The sequence below is a fragment of the Streptopelia decaocto genome, assembly GCF_964273445.1.
Source record: "Streptopelia decaocto genome assembly, chromosome: 21".
NCBI lineage: Eukaryota > Metazoa > Chordata > Aves > Columbiformes > Columbidae > Streptopelia > Streptopelia decaocto.
Genome location: NC_138676.1, coordinates 3,203,400 through 3,221,857, shown reverse-complemented (window position 1 = coordinate 3,221,857; position 18,458 = coordinate 3,203,400). Strand labels below are relative to the sequence as shown.

The 18,458-nt window shown below is 55.5% G+C and overlaps 1 protein-coding gene across 1 annotated transcript; it reads right to left on the bottom strand.

Annotated features, from left to right (window-relative positions):
* Positions 1-731: 731 nt before the first annotated feature.
* Positions 732-12,063, bottom strand: ADAMTS15 (ADAM metallopeptidase with thrombospondin type 1 motif 15). The gene is made up of 8 exons (XM_082070281.1): positions 10,982-12,063; positions 6,907-7,039; positions 6,429-6,596; positions 5,739-6,022; positions 4,905-5,082; positions 4,620-4,801; positions 4,181-4,356; positions 732-3,762 (listed from the first exon to the last, which is right to left on the bottom strand). Exons 1-8 carry the CDS (start codon positions 11,897-11,899, stop codon positions 2,982-2,984), a joined length of 2,820 nt encoding a protein of 939 aa, XP_081926407.1. The 5' UTR covers positions 11,900-12,063; the 3' UTR covers positions 732-2,981.
* Between the last annotated feature and the right edge of the window lie 6,395 nt (positions 12,064-18,458).

The window sequence follows — 18,458 nt, the reverse complement described above, 5'->3', positions numbered from 1 at the left end:
TTTCATTTTCTTTTCAAGCTTCTTGAGTTTCAGCTGTCATTTTAGCAGCTTAAGATGTAAAAAAGGTGCATTGGGTCACAGCAGAAGTTTGTCTAATCCAGCATCTTTTTCCGATGGTGACCAAAATCAGATACCTGGAGAAATGCACAAAAAAGGGGCAAAGAAAGTGAATGGGGTGCTAAAATAACCAGGGGAATTAAATGCACTTATTCTAGCAGAGGACTCGGGTAGGTCTTTTGGGTTTTGGTAGGGTCTTTTTTGTAGGTTGTCGTCTTGTCTTGTCTCTTTTCCACAAAACCCCACAGCGCTCTCTGTTTTTAACCCCGTCCTCATCACAGCAAAGCCAAGTTTACAAAGCTACATGTGTCCTCCACATTTCACGGAGCTGGAGGATGCAGGGGAAGATGCATCCGTGGCCCCTGAAGGCAAAAAGTGGCTGGTTCAGCCTTTTATCAGACATCAGAGAATCCAAAGAAGAGGAATTCACAGTTAAGGGGAGTAAAACACAAATCCTTTCAGTACCAGAAAACTAGGAAGCCTGAGAACCATCAGTGACAGCATCTCAAGCCACCCCGTCCTCTTGGCCACAGCAAATGATGCTCCGCATCCTGCGGCTCCAGGTTGATGCAGTGGGACGTCACCTGTGTCACCCCCCCTCTGCAAATGTTCATGCTGAAACTGAACTTTCTTGTGTGGAGAGACACAGGCAATCGATCCTTTATTTCCCAAACCAGCCCTGTGCATTTAATGTGGCGGTGCTGGTGAGCCCCAGGGCTTGCAGGGACTAATCCATCACCACACTTTTTTGGGTTTGCTTTTGGTTTTTATGCCAATAACATCCAGTAGCAGAAGCGAGTCAGAATAAACCTGTCAGGCTTTCAAAGTTTGATTTTTCCTTGAATTTATAAGCTAAGCCGGGATCACAATAAGACAAGAAACCCTCTGCAACCACAAACTAAATAACACAGCCAGGACTGCGTCCCCCGCTGGGAACCAGGCGTGACTTTAAATACGGTTTTATTTCAGGTTTGCTATTGACGCACAAACAGCAGAGATCGATATTTAGTATACATGGTATACACAAAGCAGCCAGTACAATCGGCATCTCCGTCCTTTTGCTGCACACTCGGCAAAAGAACCGCACGCAAGAAATCGCTCCCACCGTGAACAAGGGTGATGATTTCTTGGTGGCTTCAAAACCATCTCTCGGATGGCGAGACACAAAAGGGCAGCTCCTCGGAGCTCTGTCCCCAAACCAAAGCGCAGCGGGCTCGGCTACGCAGGGAAAAACCCTCCAAAAATGGGTGATACGTTCATGGGAATGGAGACCTGGAAGGGATTTCCAAGAACATTGAATCCCGTCCCCTGCAGAGCGACCGCAACATCTGCTCCTGGCTCTGTCGAGCAGCGCAGAGACCCAAAATACTCCTGTGTTCGAAAAGGCATGACATAAATCCAGGGAGGTTGGATCTACATTGTAGATGAGGTTCTTGGGACGTGGTGGACTTGGCAGCGCTGAGTTAATGGTTGGACTTGATGATTTTAAAGGTCTTTTCCAACTGGTCCCAGCTCATAGATTAAGAGGCACCTTCATCAGTGGAAAAGCAAAACAAAGTGAAGTGGTCCCTGATGGGAAGATCTGAGCAAGAGACTCAAATGATGCATTAAAGGCTCGTTGGGAAGAGGGCGGTGTGGAGGACAGTAAAACAGCCTCTGACCACAACGATGCTACAGGACCATCTGAGGTACCAAAAATACCCTTGCATGGAACCTCGGGGGGGAAAACTGGCTGTAGACGCTCTGGGTAGCGAGTGGCTCAGTCTTTTCTGTGCACGCCTGACCCTGCCGAGCCCCTTTTCCCAGGAAAACCCCAGACCCGAATTCATCTTCTGCTCCTGCAGCTCAAAAGTGACGCTGGGGATGCCGCCCCAGCTCTGCAAGAGTTCAGCTCAGGATATCTCAAAAATAACCCAACGTGGCCCAAAGATCGAAGGGCAGGGGGCGGTGGGATGTCTGGGCATGCCGTACTGGTCCCATTAAGCAGCGAGCACCATTTCCACAGCAAATTCACGTACCGGCGACTGGCGGGGCTGCGCCTGACCCCGCCGTGGTACTACAGTACAGTTGCTTGTTGCTTTTTTGTTTTGGAATTCCCTTTTTAGCCCTGAAAAATGTCAGGCGGGTTTACAACCTGCCCTGCACCGGGGAGTAAAGGAGCATCTTGGATGCTCACACAGCCCCATCCCAAAGCACCATAGGAAAACCTCAGCCAGGTGAGAGCCCGCTGGGAATAACGCCATCCCCACGACACAAGGTTTACATCCACAGGGGAGGAAGGAGGTTAAAAACAATTACAGAGTTAAGCACCATAAAAAAACAATCTACACTGGTCAGGTCATAAACATGAGGAGAAAATCAAAATAAAGCCGCCACCTTCCAGCCCGGACTGCAAAGTCATCGGCCAGCGAGTCCTGGAGGCATCAGGACCAACAGCTCATCACGCCGGTCTATGGACAGTATCATTTGCATTGGTAAATCCTTTTGTTTGGTCCCATTTTGCATGAGTTTCGGGGTTCAGGGTGGGAGGAGGTAGGTTTGGCCCTGGGAAGACGGGGGAGGCTTCGACTGTGCAATTTTGGGGCATCTCCCCGCCTGTCCTGGGATCCATCCAGCGATCCTCCTCGTTCCCATCCATCCCCCATCCATTTCCAGCCTCCGCCAGTGGGTTTTTGCATCGTTCGGCAGCTTCGAGGTAGACGTTCGTTCCCGCTCTGTCTCCGAGCGACCTGGTCGGTAAAATCCCTCTCGGTCCAGGGTGAGTGGGGTGTGCGTGCTCCGTCCCTACACCCAGCTCCCTTTTTTTTAATATTTTTTCCTATTTTTTCTTTCATATTTTTTTCCCCATTCGATATGTGCTATGGACATCTCCCCCTCTCCCACCCCCTGCCTGCATCCAGCCAGAGGAACCGCCAAAAACCCCTTCAGCACGGCCTCAAGGTGCAAAAATCCAACTCCTGCGGCTTCCTCCGAAAATTGCAACTCTCCCGGGGCAGCGAGCGCCCGGCCGGCACCGCGCACTTCAGCGCCCGCCTCTTGAAACCGCGGCCGCAGCTTTTGGAGCACGGGGACCACGGTCCGGCTTCCCAGGCCGGGCAGGGCTCCCCGCACAGCCGCACGTCGGCCGGGCGCTGCGCCGCGTCGCACTCGGCGGCCGGGTGGCCGTGGGAGTCGCGACAAGCCACCGAGCGCTTCTGCAAGCCGTCCCCGCAGGTGACGGAACAAGCCTCCCAGCCGCCCGCCGCCCACTTGTAGGAGGGACGCTTGTAGCTCGGCCGCCCGCCGTCCAAGCGGTTGGACAGGCTGAGGACGCTGTTGTTGAGGTCCGGCGGGGTCTTGCCGTCCTTCTTGTAGGAGGATTTGTCCTCCTTGCTCTCCTTGGGGAGGTAGAAGGAGTAGCGTACGCGGGGAGGCGTCATCTTCCCCACGGAGAGCACCTCCAAAGTCAAGGGTTCCTGGATGGGTTTGAAGGCTTGGAGGCTCTCGACGGCGGTGCCGGTGCCGCTGTAGCGCAGGACGCTGCCCTTCACCATCAGGTCCCTCTCCACGGCCGAGACGATGAAGTGGCCGTTCAGCAGGTACTTGCCCTGCCCGTTCTTCAGCGCCAGGTAGTTGTCGTCGCTGATCAGCCCTTTGTAGCCGCGCTGCCTGATGTCGATGTTGGAGGCGCCGGCGGGGATGACCACCACGAAGTTGTAGCCGTGCCTGGAAGAGAAGAGCGGGCAGGGGAGGCCATCAGGAAAGGGGACATCCCGCTACGATGTGTCCTCAGCCCACAGCTCTGCAGCTACAGCCCTGAGATCTTCCCACCTTCCTCCCCGTGAAGATCATTTGGAGTCTCCTCCCTACGCTGAGTTTCGTCTACCAGCTTTGAGATGATGCTTCAGCTCTGGTTCAACGATATGGATGTACCAGAAATAATTCCATCAGCAGAAGCTGATAGAACATTAACTGTGTCCTGCTTCTCCTTCAGAGCTGGCCCAGATCTCCAGACAGTGATGTACACCAGCACCAGGAGAGTTTGCTCATTTGGCCCCATCACCGTCTCCACGACCTTCCTGCACCCACCCCAAAAAAGCAGAGCTGGGAGATGCGGGAGCACACGTGGTCCCTCAACACTTACATGGGTTTGGTGAACAAGCCCGAGACCTTCTTGCAGCTCTTGTTGTCTCCTCCACACACGCTGCATTTGTCGAACTTCTTCTTGGAGCCCAGCTTCCCGTCGCAGCCCGCCTTGATGCATTTGCCCTGGACGCAGACCGAGGTGGAGTCCGGGGAGCAAGGGGTGCCGTCCACAACCTGCACAACAGTGAGCACCATAATCATCATCCTCTATTCCAGGACTATGGGAATAACCCACAGGCACCTTTGCAAACCTGGAGGAAGACCTTCCACAGCCCTGGAGTAAATAAGTGGACACGTACAGGCTGATTCCCACCAGCCTCATGGATTCCCGTCCTCTACAACCACACCTCCCACCAGGCAAGGAAAATTAATTAATTTCCAAGTGCTCTGGAGTCATCCTAGAGCCCGAACGCTGACCCTGAGGATCCCTCACCCACCTTGGGTGCCAGCACATAGAAGTAGCCGGTGCCGTTGGCCCGGCAGATGAGTTTGCACTTGTCCCGGGGCGAGACACCCGAGTACTTGGGGACCCAGGAGACAGAGGCGGTGAGGCGGTTGGTGCTGTGGCTGTAGCCATTGAAAGCCTCACACTGCTCCTCGCGGAAGCTCTTTCCCGGTACTGGAAAAAAAGTATAAATAAAATAAAAAATGAGGATGTGCATGAGATTAGAGACCAGCCCAGTGCTGGTTTTATGGGGTTGTCATAGGTCCGTGCACCTCACCTGCAGCAGAGCAGGGCTCCAGGTTGCAGGAGCGGTACTTGAGGCGGACGCCCTCGCAGTAGGAGCCCCCGTTGGCGGGGACGGGGTCGGTGCACTCCCGCTTGGCCAGCTGCACGCCGCCGCCGCAGCTCCGCGAGCACTGCCCGTAGGGCGCCCACTTGGCCCAGCCGCCGTCCACCTGCGGGGATGCGACGGGGTGAGAGCGCGGGATCATGGAATCATGGAACGGTTTGGGCTGAAGGGACCTTCCCAGCTCCCCAGTGCCTCCCCTGCCATGAGCAGGGACATCTTCACCAGCTCAGGTTGCTCAGAGCCCCGTCCAGCCTGGCCTGGGATGTCTGCAGGGATGGTTCATCCACCACCACTCTGGCCAACCTGGGCCAGGCTCTCACCACCCTCCATGTAAAAATTCCTTCCTCATGTCCAGCCTGAATTTCCCCTCTTTTATTTTAAAACCATCACCCCTTGTCCTATGGCTACAGGCCTCGCTCAGAAGTCTGTCTGCTGCATCCCCTTCACCTCCAGCTTTTCGCCAAAGTTCGCTTTCTTAGTGCACTAACTTTATTTTCATCTCCTAACTGAAGTTTTACACAACTACATCTGTGAAAATAAAACTATTGCCATAACACTCCAGACTCGAAGCCACCCCTTCACAAGCAAAACCTCTGCCTGGTGCTGACGGAGCAGAGCAGCATCATCCCTCCTCGAGGAATATTCGATACCCAAGGGGTCTCCATCTCTTTTCGCATGGGGAAGCTCAGCCGGCACTGATACCAAAACCTCGCTGTGACCCCCGCGGGATGGTGTTTTGGGGCTGACGGCGCAGGTACTCACCCTGTACTTACTGATGTTATGCCTCTCCACGCAGGAACCCTTCAGGCAGAAGCGCCCGTCGCCGCAGCCGGTGCCGTCGGCCCAAGGGAAGTGCCGGGTCTGGCAGACGATCTGCCCGCGCGCTTTGCCGGTGCACCAGAGCTTGGCGCAGTACTGCATGTAGGGGCAGGGCTTGGAGCCCACCCCGAAAGCCAGCTCGCATTGCTGGTTCAGGCTGTAGCTGCTCCCCGGCAGGTCTTCGGGCAGCGGGATGGGTTTGGCTGGCTGGTCCAGCAAGCAGTCTCCTGCGGGGATGGGGATGGGGATGGGGGCGTCAATGGGGCGCTTGGGGCTGTAGGGACCAGCGTGGGGAGGGAGAGCATCGCCACGGGGAGGTGAGGGGTGGTGATTTGGCCAAAGCTGTCCCACTTCCAGAGGGACCCAGTGCTACCCCAGTGATGCCTTTGAGGTTGGAGCATCCCCGACCCAAGTGACTCCATCCCTTGGTGATGTGGGATGGAGCTGTCCCCCGCAGATGTCACCCCAGCAGGAGCCTGCCTGATGCAGAAAAGCTGCCGAACTCCCCGTTTCCTTCTAATTTTTGTTTGCAGAGTGGGGAAAAGAGTTGTTCTATAGCCCATCCAGGTACCCAGCCATGGGGACGGATCCCGCTCCCGCAGGTAAGAGGGCAGGGGGTACAGGAGGGCTCACCATGGCCGCTGTCGAGGAAGTCGGTGATGATGGCAGCACTGCAGGCTGACCAGGGGTTGGCGCGGTCAATCTGGATGAGGGTAGGGGACATCATGTGGTTGGTCTTCAGCCGGCCGAAGACCTCCTCGCAGGCCTTCACATTGTCATGGGGCATGTTGAAAACATGGCCTGGGCGGGGGGGATGAAGAAGGAACAGCGTGAATAACCCCACTTATTAGGGTCCCTACAGCTTATTGCAGTGGGGGAAACTGAGGCACAGAGCAGGGGGGACCCTTGCAAGGGTTGCAATGGCTGTGTACAGCTCAGGGGAAGGACGGTGCTCGGACCACACGCTGGCAGGACCAGCACACACAAGCCACCCTGCCAGCAGCATCCCTGTCCTGGCTGCTTCATGCGTGGCCATTGGTGGAAAGGAAGGACAAAGGGAATGAACACAGACGGCTCCTGGTTTTCCTCCAGAGAGGATGGGGAGCCTTACCCAGCTCATGGGCGGTGGTGAAAGCCGAGGGCAGCCCGTCGTCCTCGATGACTGAGCAGCTGCGCTTGGGGTCACACATGGTGCCCACGTCCGCCATCCCCAGCGTGTCACAGGTGGTGGCACCGCACAGGTCCTGCATGGGGACAAGGGGTTAGGACCAGCTTGGGCATCGTGGTTCCCCATCCCCACCCTGGTACCCCATGGGGAGATGCTGGAGTAAAGAAACCTCACCCTGACCTGGACCAGGCTGCAGATGTGTTTGCATCTGGCACCAGGGATGCTTTTTGTGTAGAGCATCCTCCCGTGCCTCCAGCAACAGCCTTTCCCACCCAGGTGTCTCCTCCAGCCACCGTTTCAGCCCAGAGGAGTCAGATCTGGCTCCGTTCTTGACTGTGAGCTCAAGGACCAGACCCTAATGGGTGGACTGGGAGGCACCCAGCCTTGGGCTCACAGTTGAGCCATTTCTCAACCTCGTTTCTCAACACCTTCCTAGCAACAAGAAGCCCCTGGAGCAGGTCCAGAGGTTCCCAAGGCTCCTGTCTCTCCAAGACACTTTGCAGCCATCCCTTGAGGAGAAACCAAGCCCAGCTGATGGAAGAAGGAACCACCCCCAGCACAAGTACTACTGAACCCCATGTGGATGGAGCCAGGGCAGAGGACGTGAAAGGTCTTGTTGTAGGTGGATCTGCCCATCTTTGGGTTCCAAAGGTGCTCGTGCAAATAAAAAGTCCTTGTTTGAAGAGGCACCACCACTACAGCCTGGTGATAGCCTTGTCCTCGGATGCCGCCTTCCCCTTTTGGGGTGTCTCAGTGGCTTGGGAGGGCTGGAGCATCATCCCCACCCCTCGGTGCCATCCCAGCCGGGCCGGGAGCTGCAGGAGAGACTGTGCAGGGAGCACAGAGCAGCTTTCCATGTGAAAAGAAGACGTAAGGGACTCGCCGGGTGCTCCCATGCTATAAATAAGCGTGATTCATGCTCAGCGCTCGCCCAGCCAAAGCGCCTGGGTTGCTCGAAATCTCGTACGAGCGGCTCTGCCAACATTTCCAGCGAGGTTTCCAAGATGAAGGCATTCCCGCTCAGGCAGGTTCGGCCGTGGGTAAATAACAGTCCCGACAACTCCAGAGAGCCCCAGCCAGGGCTGAGATGGCTTTAACAGGAGACCTGTGGCTACAAAGTCTGGAGACACAGACAAGACCTTGATCTCTGGAGAAATGAGGCAGAGAAATGCTTGGGTCTGGTGGAAAACCTCGTCACACAACCAGGTTCAGCTCTCTGCAATGATTTTCCTTGTCGGCTGGGACGCTGCCACATCCCTGACCCCATTGATGCTGGCAGGGACAAGCAGGTGACAACCCCACATCCCTGGTGGCAGGGCCACCACCGGCAAGTATAGAGTGACTAAATGGGGCTGGCAAGCCCGGGCACAGGGTCCCCTGTCCCAGAATGCCACCAGCACCATCGCCACGCTGAGCTAACCCAGGGATGCAGCTTGCCCAAGCCTCGTGCTCTCCCCTGTGGCAGTCCCAGGGTTTTGGGGGTGAAGATGGGGTGCAGGGGGGGATGACACAGCATCATTGGGACGAGGTGGCCGCAGCTCCCCGGTCTTTGAAGAGACACAGTTTCCTCAATGGCGCGGCGAGTTTTTGGCCCCCAGCCCAACACCTGCACTGACACACTGACCCACTTCTTGCTCTGAACCTCGCCTGCGGGGATACACCAACGAGCGGCTCTTAACGAGGTCTTTCCCTAAGCCCAGCATCCCTGGGCTCTAATGAGGGGTCCTGACCCCCGCAAAACCACCTCCTGCTGCTTTGCCGGGGTCCAGCCCGCTCAGGAGGGGAGGCAACGCAAGGATGGAGCTACGGAGGGAAGAGAGAAATGCAAGGGGCTGAAGGTGGGAAAGCGGCATGCAAAGGGCCAGCTCTGCCTTTGCACAGTGTGCTCACCGTCACCAACGTCCCCTCTGCCAGCCCAAATAAAGGGAGGATGCCCGGTGCCCCTCACATCATGCCAAGGAACCTGCTTGATGCACCATTGGGGCTCTCCTGCCAGCCTGACCTTCATCCACGGGCACTTCTTCAACCCCTCGTGAACTTCTTGAGATGTTCTGAAGGTCAGCTGGAGAGGATCCTTGTGGCTATTGCATTAATTCGCCTACTCAGGGGCCAGCTCGGACGCACTCTCCCAACTGTGGAGGCTTCCCACGTGTGTCCAAAGCCACTCCAAAAAGCTGAGCCTTGGCTTTCCCAACTCCCCCGTGGCATCTGGCTGCAGCCAGATGTTCCTTGGTGCGACGTCCCTTTGGTTTTCCAGCAGGCCAAAGACGTACAGCAAACCTTTGCTGGTGGGATGTCAAGGTTCAGGATGGGTGGGATGATTGGCCAAGCCCTTTGCTGTGGTGTGTGACGTGACTTCCAAGAGCGTGGCTGGAGGCTGGATGGTCTGCAGAACCCTCCGACAAGCACCGGCTCTGGTAGGAAGGTGAAGGTCCCATGGTTGCGGTTCCCAGCAGATCTGCACCCACCGGCTGAGCGGGACCGAGCTTTCCAAAGGCAAATCCGCAATCCAGCACGACCGATATCATGAGGGAGCAAAATCGAGCAGGAGGGGACAGCCCTGTTCATCAGCGACTCCTTGACACAACTGGAAACTGCCTATCAACGGCGCTTGAGATGAAATTTAAGTCGGGGGCTTATGTAACAGCTTTTTGGCAGGGGGATAAGCTCCAAGGTGTCAGGGGATCACAGATGGATGCACTCAAGGCAGGCAGATGTCTCCTCCATCGTGTGCCTTTGCACCGAGCTCACTCTGGGGATTTCAGGAATGGATGGTTTAGCAACGTGTTAAAAAAACGCAGCCCGGCCGCGATCCACAGCTTTCAAATCGCTGGGACCGAATCCATCCCACGTGCGGCTCCGGTGACCTCACCGGGTTTCCACCAGAGATGGAGCTGGCTCGTCCCCACAGGTTTCCTCCTCTTTGCAGCCACGAGCTGCTCCAGCCGGCCCGGGTTCAACCCTCCCTGTGCTCCAGCAGGATTTACAGCTGGATTTAGGACACAGCCCTTTCTCAGGGCAGGGGGGACAAGGACAATGGGTGGGACAAGGTCTCACACGTCCTGCACAGCATCGTTCCTGCTCCAGGACATCATCAGCCAGCGCTGACCCCAGGCTCGGGGCAGCTGAAGTGAGCTGGACGTTTTATCCTTCCCACCCACGAGTGCCTGACCTGGAAAGACGTTTTGGGAACAGTCTCCCTGCTGTTGAAGGGAGTTCCCAATCTGTCCCTAACGCAAAGACGTCTGGGCAGGGATGGGGGAAGGACACAAGCGGGTAAAATGTGACAGTCCCCTTCGAGCTGGGCTGGTCCTTCTCCTCCCAAATTAGCCATTTGGGGGTGCAGTGCAGGCTGTGACACCCCAATGCTCAGATGGGGAAGAGGAGCATTTGGGGGGAGGCTCTGGGAGTGGTGTCACCACTTCGATGTCACCCAGGTTATCAGGGTGGGGGGCGTGCAGAGCTCATCCTGGCACAGAAATCGGCTCCTCTCCCACTGCAGGGATGGAGCCAGCAGGGGGGGGACCCTAGCCTCCCCCCACAAAATAAGAGCTGCAAGCGCTGGCTGTATCTCTGGTGCTTTTCTTCCAGCCCTGAACCGAGTCCACGCAGAGCAGCCAGCGCACGGAGGAGAGGTCCAGGTTCTCAGGAGGACCATGAGTCAGAGGAAACAGGGAGAGGTTTTCACTTGGCAGGTGGTACCGTGAGCTGTTCCCAGCCGGGGAGGGGGAAGCGGGGGCCACGCTCCTCCTCTTCTGGGCTCGGACCCCACATTTTGGGGTGCCAGAGACACCAGGCACTGGCCACTGAGGCTCCCGCCAGCAGGCAGGGGATGGAGATGCAGATTTCTAACCACGGGGACAACCTGCCTTGGCTCACCCACCCCCTGAGCTGCTGGCCAAAACCTGCCCCCCCAGCTCCCTCCAGAGGTGGGGTGCAGGTGGCAAGAGACCTGAGCACAGTGCAGGGCTCCTTGAAATTAGGGACAGCCCCTCTGGGTCACCCCCCCAGCACCCACCTGCTTGGTGAAGAGGATGGCGGTGTCCCAGTACTCGGGGTGCTTGTCGCTGACCTTGTTCCATTTCTTCTGCCAGGCGCAGAAGTTGCGGAGGGTGAGGGCGGCATTGCTGGTGACTTTGGGCCCTTTGTCATCCTGCCCGATGAGGAGGAACTTGACCACGGAGATCTGGATGGGGTTACGGATGCTGGGGTGCTTGTAGAGGCGGGCGGCCGTGGCCATCAGGGTGAGCAGGTAATGCTGGAGGTCGTCCCCATGGAACTTCACCATTGACTCGTCGGCCACCACCAAGGTCTCCACGTAACGCGGCACCGAGGCGAAGCGCTTGGCTCGACCCCCTTTCCCCCCGCCGCGTCCCCGATATTTGTCCAGCGCCTGCAGCACCCCGGGGGTGAGCCCGGAGCCCACGGCACAGCGGGATGCTCCGGTCCCCACGGGGTGAGCGGGGCTGCGGCGCTGCAGGCGATGGGTTCCACCGGCCCCCCCAGCCAACGGGCTGATGACATATTCAGCCCCCCGGTAGCCAAAAGCCCCCCGGAGCCCCCCGCAAAGGCTGAGGGCGGCGAAGGACTCCCGATCGCCGTTGACATCCCCGGAATAAAAACAGTGGCGGAGACCGGGGAGGGGGCGGGCGGCCCCGGGAGCGACCCCCAGGTAGTGCGTGGCGAAGGCGGGGGCGATGAAATGGGCGTCGGGGGTGAGGTGGAGGTAAAAATCCTCCCCGAAAGCCGAGAGCTGGAAAACCACCGCTTGCTCTCCCCGGGGGGGCTCGGCGGGACCTCGGCGGTAGTAAGGCCGCCCGTTGATGTCGGGGTCCAGGCGGAGGGGGGTGACCAGGTCGGTGTCCGCCGGGGCCCCCCCCGAGGGCAAGCTCAGCCCCGGGGCGCCCAGCAGCAGCAGCGGCAGCAGCGGCAGCATCGTCCCGGCAGCCTCACGCCGGCGGCATCGGTGTGGGGGGGGATGAAGGGGGGGGAAAAAGCAGCAGCCGGCCCCCCCCTTCCTCCCTCCCTCCCTCCCTCCTCCTCCTCCTCTTCCCAAAACCCGGCGGGGGCTGGAGGGGAGCGGAGCGGCCGTGCGAGCCGCCTGCCCCGCCGCTACCTGCCTTGTGGGGCGCTTCGGGTTTATATACGGCGTTGGAGGGGGGCGTGTGGAGCGGGGAGGGGGGGCAGCGGGGCGCGGTTTGGCCCCGCAACAGCCACTCCGGTGCGGGGGGCCGGGAGCGGAGCGGAGCGGGGCCGGGAGAACCGCGCTCCGCCCGGGACTGCCGCCGCCTCCCCGGGCCGGGAGGGACGGGACCGCGGTGGGGGGGTGCGGGATGGCAGCGGGGGCACGCTCTGCACTTGTATTCTTGCAGCGGGGAGGGGGAGGCTGCAGCCCCCCAGGGATGCTCCGGCCCCTCAGGGATGCTGCCGGGGCCCCGCTGGAAGGGAAGGGGGAGGATGAAGCTCTGTGGACCCCCAGGGGGGGTTCTGGTTGGGGCAGGGGTGTGCAGTGAGGAGGAAAGGTCCTGTGCTCCGCGCTGGTCTTGGGGACAGTTCAGCAGACCTGCTGTTTGGCAGCTGAGTGTTTGGTTCTCCAGGAAGATATTATTCTGTTTGTCACAGCCCAGGTGAGTCCAGTGCTGAGATTGGTGCTGTGACCCTCCAGACCCACCACCCCAACGGCCCCAGCATCTCTGTCCCCAGACCAGGGCTACCTGGTGCTTTTCCCCCCAGGGAACCAGTTCTCAGTGCATCCCAACTCCAGCCCTGTTCGGTGGCTCTGACCGAGGGGCAAAGGAGTGATTTCCACTTCTCAGCTTCTCTGCGCCCCCAGGGTCACCAAAGGGAGATTTGGTAAGTGTTAATACCCTTAATGTCCCATCTTCTGAGACCCCAGCACACACTGTATGGAATATACAGGTGTCTCCCCATGCCCACCAAACAGAACAGTATTTGGGATGGGGGAAGATGCTGGGACAGCTGATATCATTGGGAAGCAAAAGGATCTCATCATGGGTGGGATCTTTTTTAGAGCAGGACAGCTAAAAGGAGAGCGATGGAGACTCCTCAGTAACCATCTGTGGCTGAGGAATAGATTTATTGACAGCAATAAGCACTTTGACATCAGGATGGGCTGCCCAGGAACGTGCCCAATGGGCCTTTTTCCCCTGCAGATGAAAGGGTGGATATTTCAGTTAATGCCAAGCTACCAGCAAGCACTCAAGTGCCGTGTGTCCTCACAGCCCACGCTCCTTCCCAGCTCTCCAACTTGGTTTAATGGTAAAATTAAGGCCTTCTCATAGCCAGGCTGGTTTTGATGTGATTTCAAGCATCAATAAAGGCTGCAAGCACAGCTTAAGAAATTGTGCATATACGAAATATAAGCCAAGACTGTTGCTTAAGAGCCCACAGGCTGCAGCCTGGTTGGTTTCGGTGCCAGCACGTCCCATGCCGTGGTTTGCTCAGTCGTGTGCCTTGCAGCTGAACCTGTGACCCAGAATAATCATCTGACTGCACTGTGGGCTCGGTGAATCAGGGATTTTTGTCTGCGGGCCAAAGTGCAATGTGTCTGGGGATGGTGACAGGACCACAAAGAGAGAACGGACAGCATGGGGAGTGGAGGTACGAGGGGAAAAGGACACAGCCTTGAGCATCTCGAGGTGCTGGGAGGGAACTTCTTCCCACAGAACAGCCGTGTTCAACAGGACGAGCTTATCCCAGAGGCCACAGCAGCATCCAGGGTGGAATATGGTCCCAGAGGTGCCACCGCACAGCACCAGCATCCAGCTCAGCCCATGGCTCCTGGGACGTTTTGGGAGTGGAGCTTATTTTTGAAGCTGTGCCAGGTTCCTGATCAAGATGGGGAGGTTGTTGTGCTTCCTCCCTTCCCCACCTCTGCTCTGTTTGGGTTTTGGATGGGAAAGGGAGCAGAACGAAGGTCCCTATGTGCACCATAAGAGCATCTCCATTCCACGTACCCCAGCCCCGAGGTCACCAAGCCAGGGTTAGTCTTTGCTGCCCCAGGAACTCCAGCCCTACCATCTGGTAGATCTTCTCCAGCTGCAGGGGATGAGCCCAGTTGAGGTGTCGGGACTTTACCTTCAGCCTGGAGAACATCTGATTGCCTCCTGCCAGGGAAGGGCAGGCAGATAATGTGAGTGTTTTGGATCTGTCTGAGCCAAGAACTGCTCCATCCCACCAGACATGGGGTTTTAGCTGGACTCGCTCCATCCCATGATGTTAATGGTGTGCCAGCATCTTTGGGGTTGAAGTGAAGGGTCCCACAGCCTCCCCTGTTCTCACCGTCTCTCTGAATAGGTGGGTGTCACCTATCCAAAGACAGAGCTTTGTTTGCAAGCCAAATCATCTCCTGCCTTCATTTTCCTGCCTGCGGGTGAGTAGAAAAGCTGCTGAGTACATGGAACATATATTGCCCTTAGGGCTCGCCCTTTACAGGCAGCTCTGGCACGTCTCGTAGCACTCCAGACAAGAAGGGCAGCATGTTTTTGTTTTATTTTTCCTTTAGCTCAAGGGCATGGTGTGATTTTTCCCAGTCCCTGTCACCAGAGAGGACCCAGACAAAGCCCTGGGGTTGTGGCATCTGCCCGAGGCGCTTCTATCTTTGCAGCACGTCCCTCTCCCAGCAGGGTGGGCACGGGTATATATCTCTGTTTTGTCTTCTGCCAACACAAAGGGACAGGTTACAGCGATCAGCCACCACAGGGGACATCCAGGGCCAGGAGAGAGAAAACTGGTCCCTTCTTTGGGGACCTCCCAGCAGTTGTTTGCACCCCACAGCGCTTTATATTTGCTTGAAGAAGCTGGTTGAAAATAACACCTTGGTCTCTGAGTGTCTTTCCAGGTGCTGGGGGCTGAACCTGGTTGCTCCTCACACCCTGTAGTTTGCTTGGATTTAATGGAGATGAGCTGGATATAGGTGAGCAGATGGTAAAGAGGGAATGGAGATGGAAGATGCCTTTGGACCTCACCGAACAGCTGCGGATAATAAGGTAGATAAGGTCAATTCGGCTTTGATTTTTGCCTAGAAAACACTTTAAGGAAAAACCTTCTTGTATCTTCTGGATGTTCCAGTTCACTAAAGAAATAATTTTAGATAAACCATCCTGATCTCCAGGTCAAAGGTGGAAACGGGAAGGTTGCGGGCAGGGAAAAGCCGGCGTTGCAAGGCATTGCCTTGTCTTGGGCTGGGAGGTTGGCAGATCGGAGGCCTGGGCTCCCACCCAAAAGTTCAGGCTGTGCTCTCCCAGCTCCCCAGCACATGGGCAGGAAGGAGGATCCTCTCCAGGGACCCAAGATGAGTCAAAGCGAGTCGTTCGGCAGCTTTCCAGGAAAGAAAGGCTTGGAGAAAATAAAAGAAAAACTGGCTGCGTCTAGATAGGGTCATTGAGGGAGAGATACACAAGAAACCTGAGCACGTGGAGGTCTTTGTAACCTAAAACCTGCCCCATCCTCGGTCCAGGGAGATGCTGAATTTAATTAGATGTATTCTGGCTCGGATAATAGCGGCGGGAGATGGGGAGGATGCTCTGCCTTGGGTTTCCCATGCAGCTCTTGCAGTTCTGTGCAGCAGGGATGGCAGCAGCACTTTAAAGCAGAAATCCTCTTCTCTTACGGGGCTGAACACCTTCAAGCACACATCTATGTACAACACAACAAATCATCCTGGAGCAGGAGCATCTCTGCTGCCTTCCCGCGTGGTTCCAACACATAATGTCACCTCTGGCATCTGGCAAGGCTTCGCTATGGGAATACCGAGGTATGCTGAAAAATACATAAAGCTTGTTTTTTCCAGCCAGTTTCGCAGGTCCTGGCATTGCTGGTAGTTCACATGCCCAGAAAACATCCAAAATTTCCCTCTGTCTCCACATTCTGCTTGGTATTTAAGGCTCTCTCCTCTTTAAAGGAAAATAGAAGCAGGTTTTTTTCCAAGATGCTCTAAAACAGTAAATGGAAATTTAGAGAAGATAGATGATGGTCCCACATATACCCACAAAACAGCATCACGTGTTTCTTATTGTTCAGACACACACCTTCAGCCTGAAGATTTATGACCCAGGACTACACAGCTCTTTATTGCACCCACCTGCCTGAGACGGGGCACATCCTTGATTAATGAGCTTTATGCGATGCTCGTGTTAGAAATACATAAACCCAAGATGTGTAAGGACACCAAGCTCTCAATAGGGTGAAGCTGCAGGTCTGGGTAAGCCTGAAAGGTTGTCAAAATGATGCACATCTGGAATAAATCTGGGTGATGGAGAGTCACAAGGCAGCTGCCGAGGATGCTCGTCACTCAGGCAAATCATTATGAAGTTCATTTCTTTTTGTCAGCCCATAAACCACACAAGAGTGGAACAGGGAGAAAGGAGGATTTGTACGTGTTTTTTTTTTTCCTAGAGAAGAGTATTTTCATCATAACTTGCTGTATTTATTTAGTGCTGTTTATGGGCTGGTTCATAGGAGAAGCAGCCCTAGGGCCAGCTTGGAGGTCTCTTAAATGTGAAGGTTTTTAACCCCAGGTCAGACACAACTTTGCAAGAAGTTTGTGGAAGAACCAGGTGACCCTTGGAGGCTCTTTTTACTGATGTGCTAAGCTCAGGACACCTTGCAAGCCTAAAAACCCAGCTGGGAAATGGAGAAGCGGCTCCCCAGGGAGAGCAAAGCCTGGGAAGAGGCTGGAGTGCTGGAAATAGGATTTCTAATAGCTCTCGGGTTTTGGAAAGCCGTAAACCTGCTTCCCTTCCAGCACACCTGCAGCTCCAAAGCCACCCGGAGCAAGGTTGCCCTCTGGTGACACTTCCTTGCTCTGCAAACCAAGCTATGAAATGTCATTAAATGCGATGGATGGCATTGCAAATCAAAACGCAATTGGAAAACAAACAAACCACCAAAAGTAAATATTTAGGTGCCTTAAGGCGGTTTAGAAATCTGAGCTGGAATCCTTTCAAGTCAAATTAAATCAAATCAAATCAAATCACAGCTGTTGCCCTTTGCTCTCGCTTCACCCAGTTTATGGGACATCTATGGCACCAAGAGCTTTTGGAGGTGGGATCATCAGCCGATAAACCAAAACCCAGCCTGGTTGTCCCTGCCCTTTCCTAAATTCTAAATATAGATAGAGATACCTGATTTCCCTACATTTAAAGGACACAGTAGGAATTATGGCTTTCCCCAGCATCAGTCTCACAGCTGCCAAACCTCCTGTGTTGTTGGTGCACGGCCTTTATGGATGGGCTGGGGTCGAATATTGCACTAATGTCCAAAATTGCACTAAGGGGAAGGTAAACCCAGTGTTATTTTACAGGGTACTGAGGGCTATGAGGTCCCAAACACAAAATAACCACCACTCGTAAGGCAGGGGTGCTCTCCTGTGGCTGTGCAGTAACTACAGATTTATATAGGATGGCACATTTTGCTGCTTAATTCTCACTCCAAATCAACCTCAAATCCCCCTTTCTCACACAAACCTTAAATCAAACCGACATTTCTGTGAGACTCTCTCAGCTAAGATGGTTCATTGGGGATAACTTGACACAAGACCAAAGCCTTGAATTAAAGCTGTTGGTTTTTTTCTGGGAGATATTTCATCCCGCCTGCTCGCTTTAAAAGGAAAACTAATGGAATTGCTTATTTTTGACATCAGATGGGTTTTGCACTGGCTGCAGGACCCCTTCACCCTCCTCTTGCTGCTGCAGGGATGGAGTTGGCGTTTCCCACCGTGCAGCACAGGCCGGCACTGACATCTAGTGGTTGATACCTTTTTTTTTGAGATTTTTAGCTGTTTTGTCGATGAAATAATTCTTACAAACGTGTTTTGTTTTGTTTTTTCACTGGGCTGAGGGCAAAGCAAACAGAGCAACACCTTCAACACCAGCCTGGTGCAAACTGGGGGGCAAAAGGCTGCAGGAGGGAAGTGCCTGTTTTTGCAGAGCTGGGGGCGTGCGGAAGGTTTGATCAAAAGGGCCTTTAAATCACAGTGACTTGGGAGTTAATGGCTTTCACATGCTCAGACAGCCCCATAGAAATGGGAGCCGCAGGCAAGGCTCGGTGGCAAGGACTTCAGAAGCAGGAACCCCCCCCAAAATTATTGGGGTGCATCATCTGCTGGGAGGAGATGCAGAGGGGCAGCCAGGTGAGGTTTTTGCATCTCCTGTTGTGTTTTGAGCCGGTTTGTAACGAGCCCAGCGAGGCTACAAGAAATTCCAGCTACTGTTTGCAGAGCTGATGGAAACGAGTGGTGCCTCCGAGCTGAGATGCGGGCACGTCCTCCGAGATCAAAGATGCAGGAAAGCCGGGGAATAAATTGCATCCTGTCAGCGAGACGTGTCGCCTGCAGCCTCACCTGTCCCGGTTCAGAGTGGGGACACCGCCTCTCCTCGCCCAACAAGCCCATGGTAAAGCAAAGCCTGGTGAGATACAAGCCTGTGCTGACACTTTTGGTGGGATTTGGGGTGTGGGGAGCAGAGTTAGAGGCA

What these genes read in the sequence shown, in the direction of transcription:
- ADAMTS15 (XM_082070281.1), bottom strand. Translation starts at nt 11,899, where the DNA reads ATGCTGCCGCTGCTGCCGCTGCTGCTGCTGGGCGCCCCGGGGCTGAGC. An exon ending in CTTCCTCGACAGCGGCCATG is followed by an intron (nt 6,023 to 6,428) that starts GTGAGCCCTCCT and finishes CCATCCCCGCAG; the next exon opens with GAGACTGCTTGCTGGACCAG. An exon ending in GGCTTGTTCACCAAACCCAT is followed by an intron (nt 3,763 to 4,180) that starts GTAAGTGTTGAG and finishes CTTCTCTTCCAG; the next exon opens with GCACGGCTACAACTTCGTGG.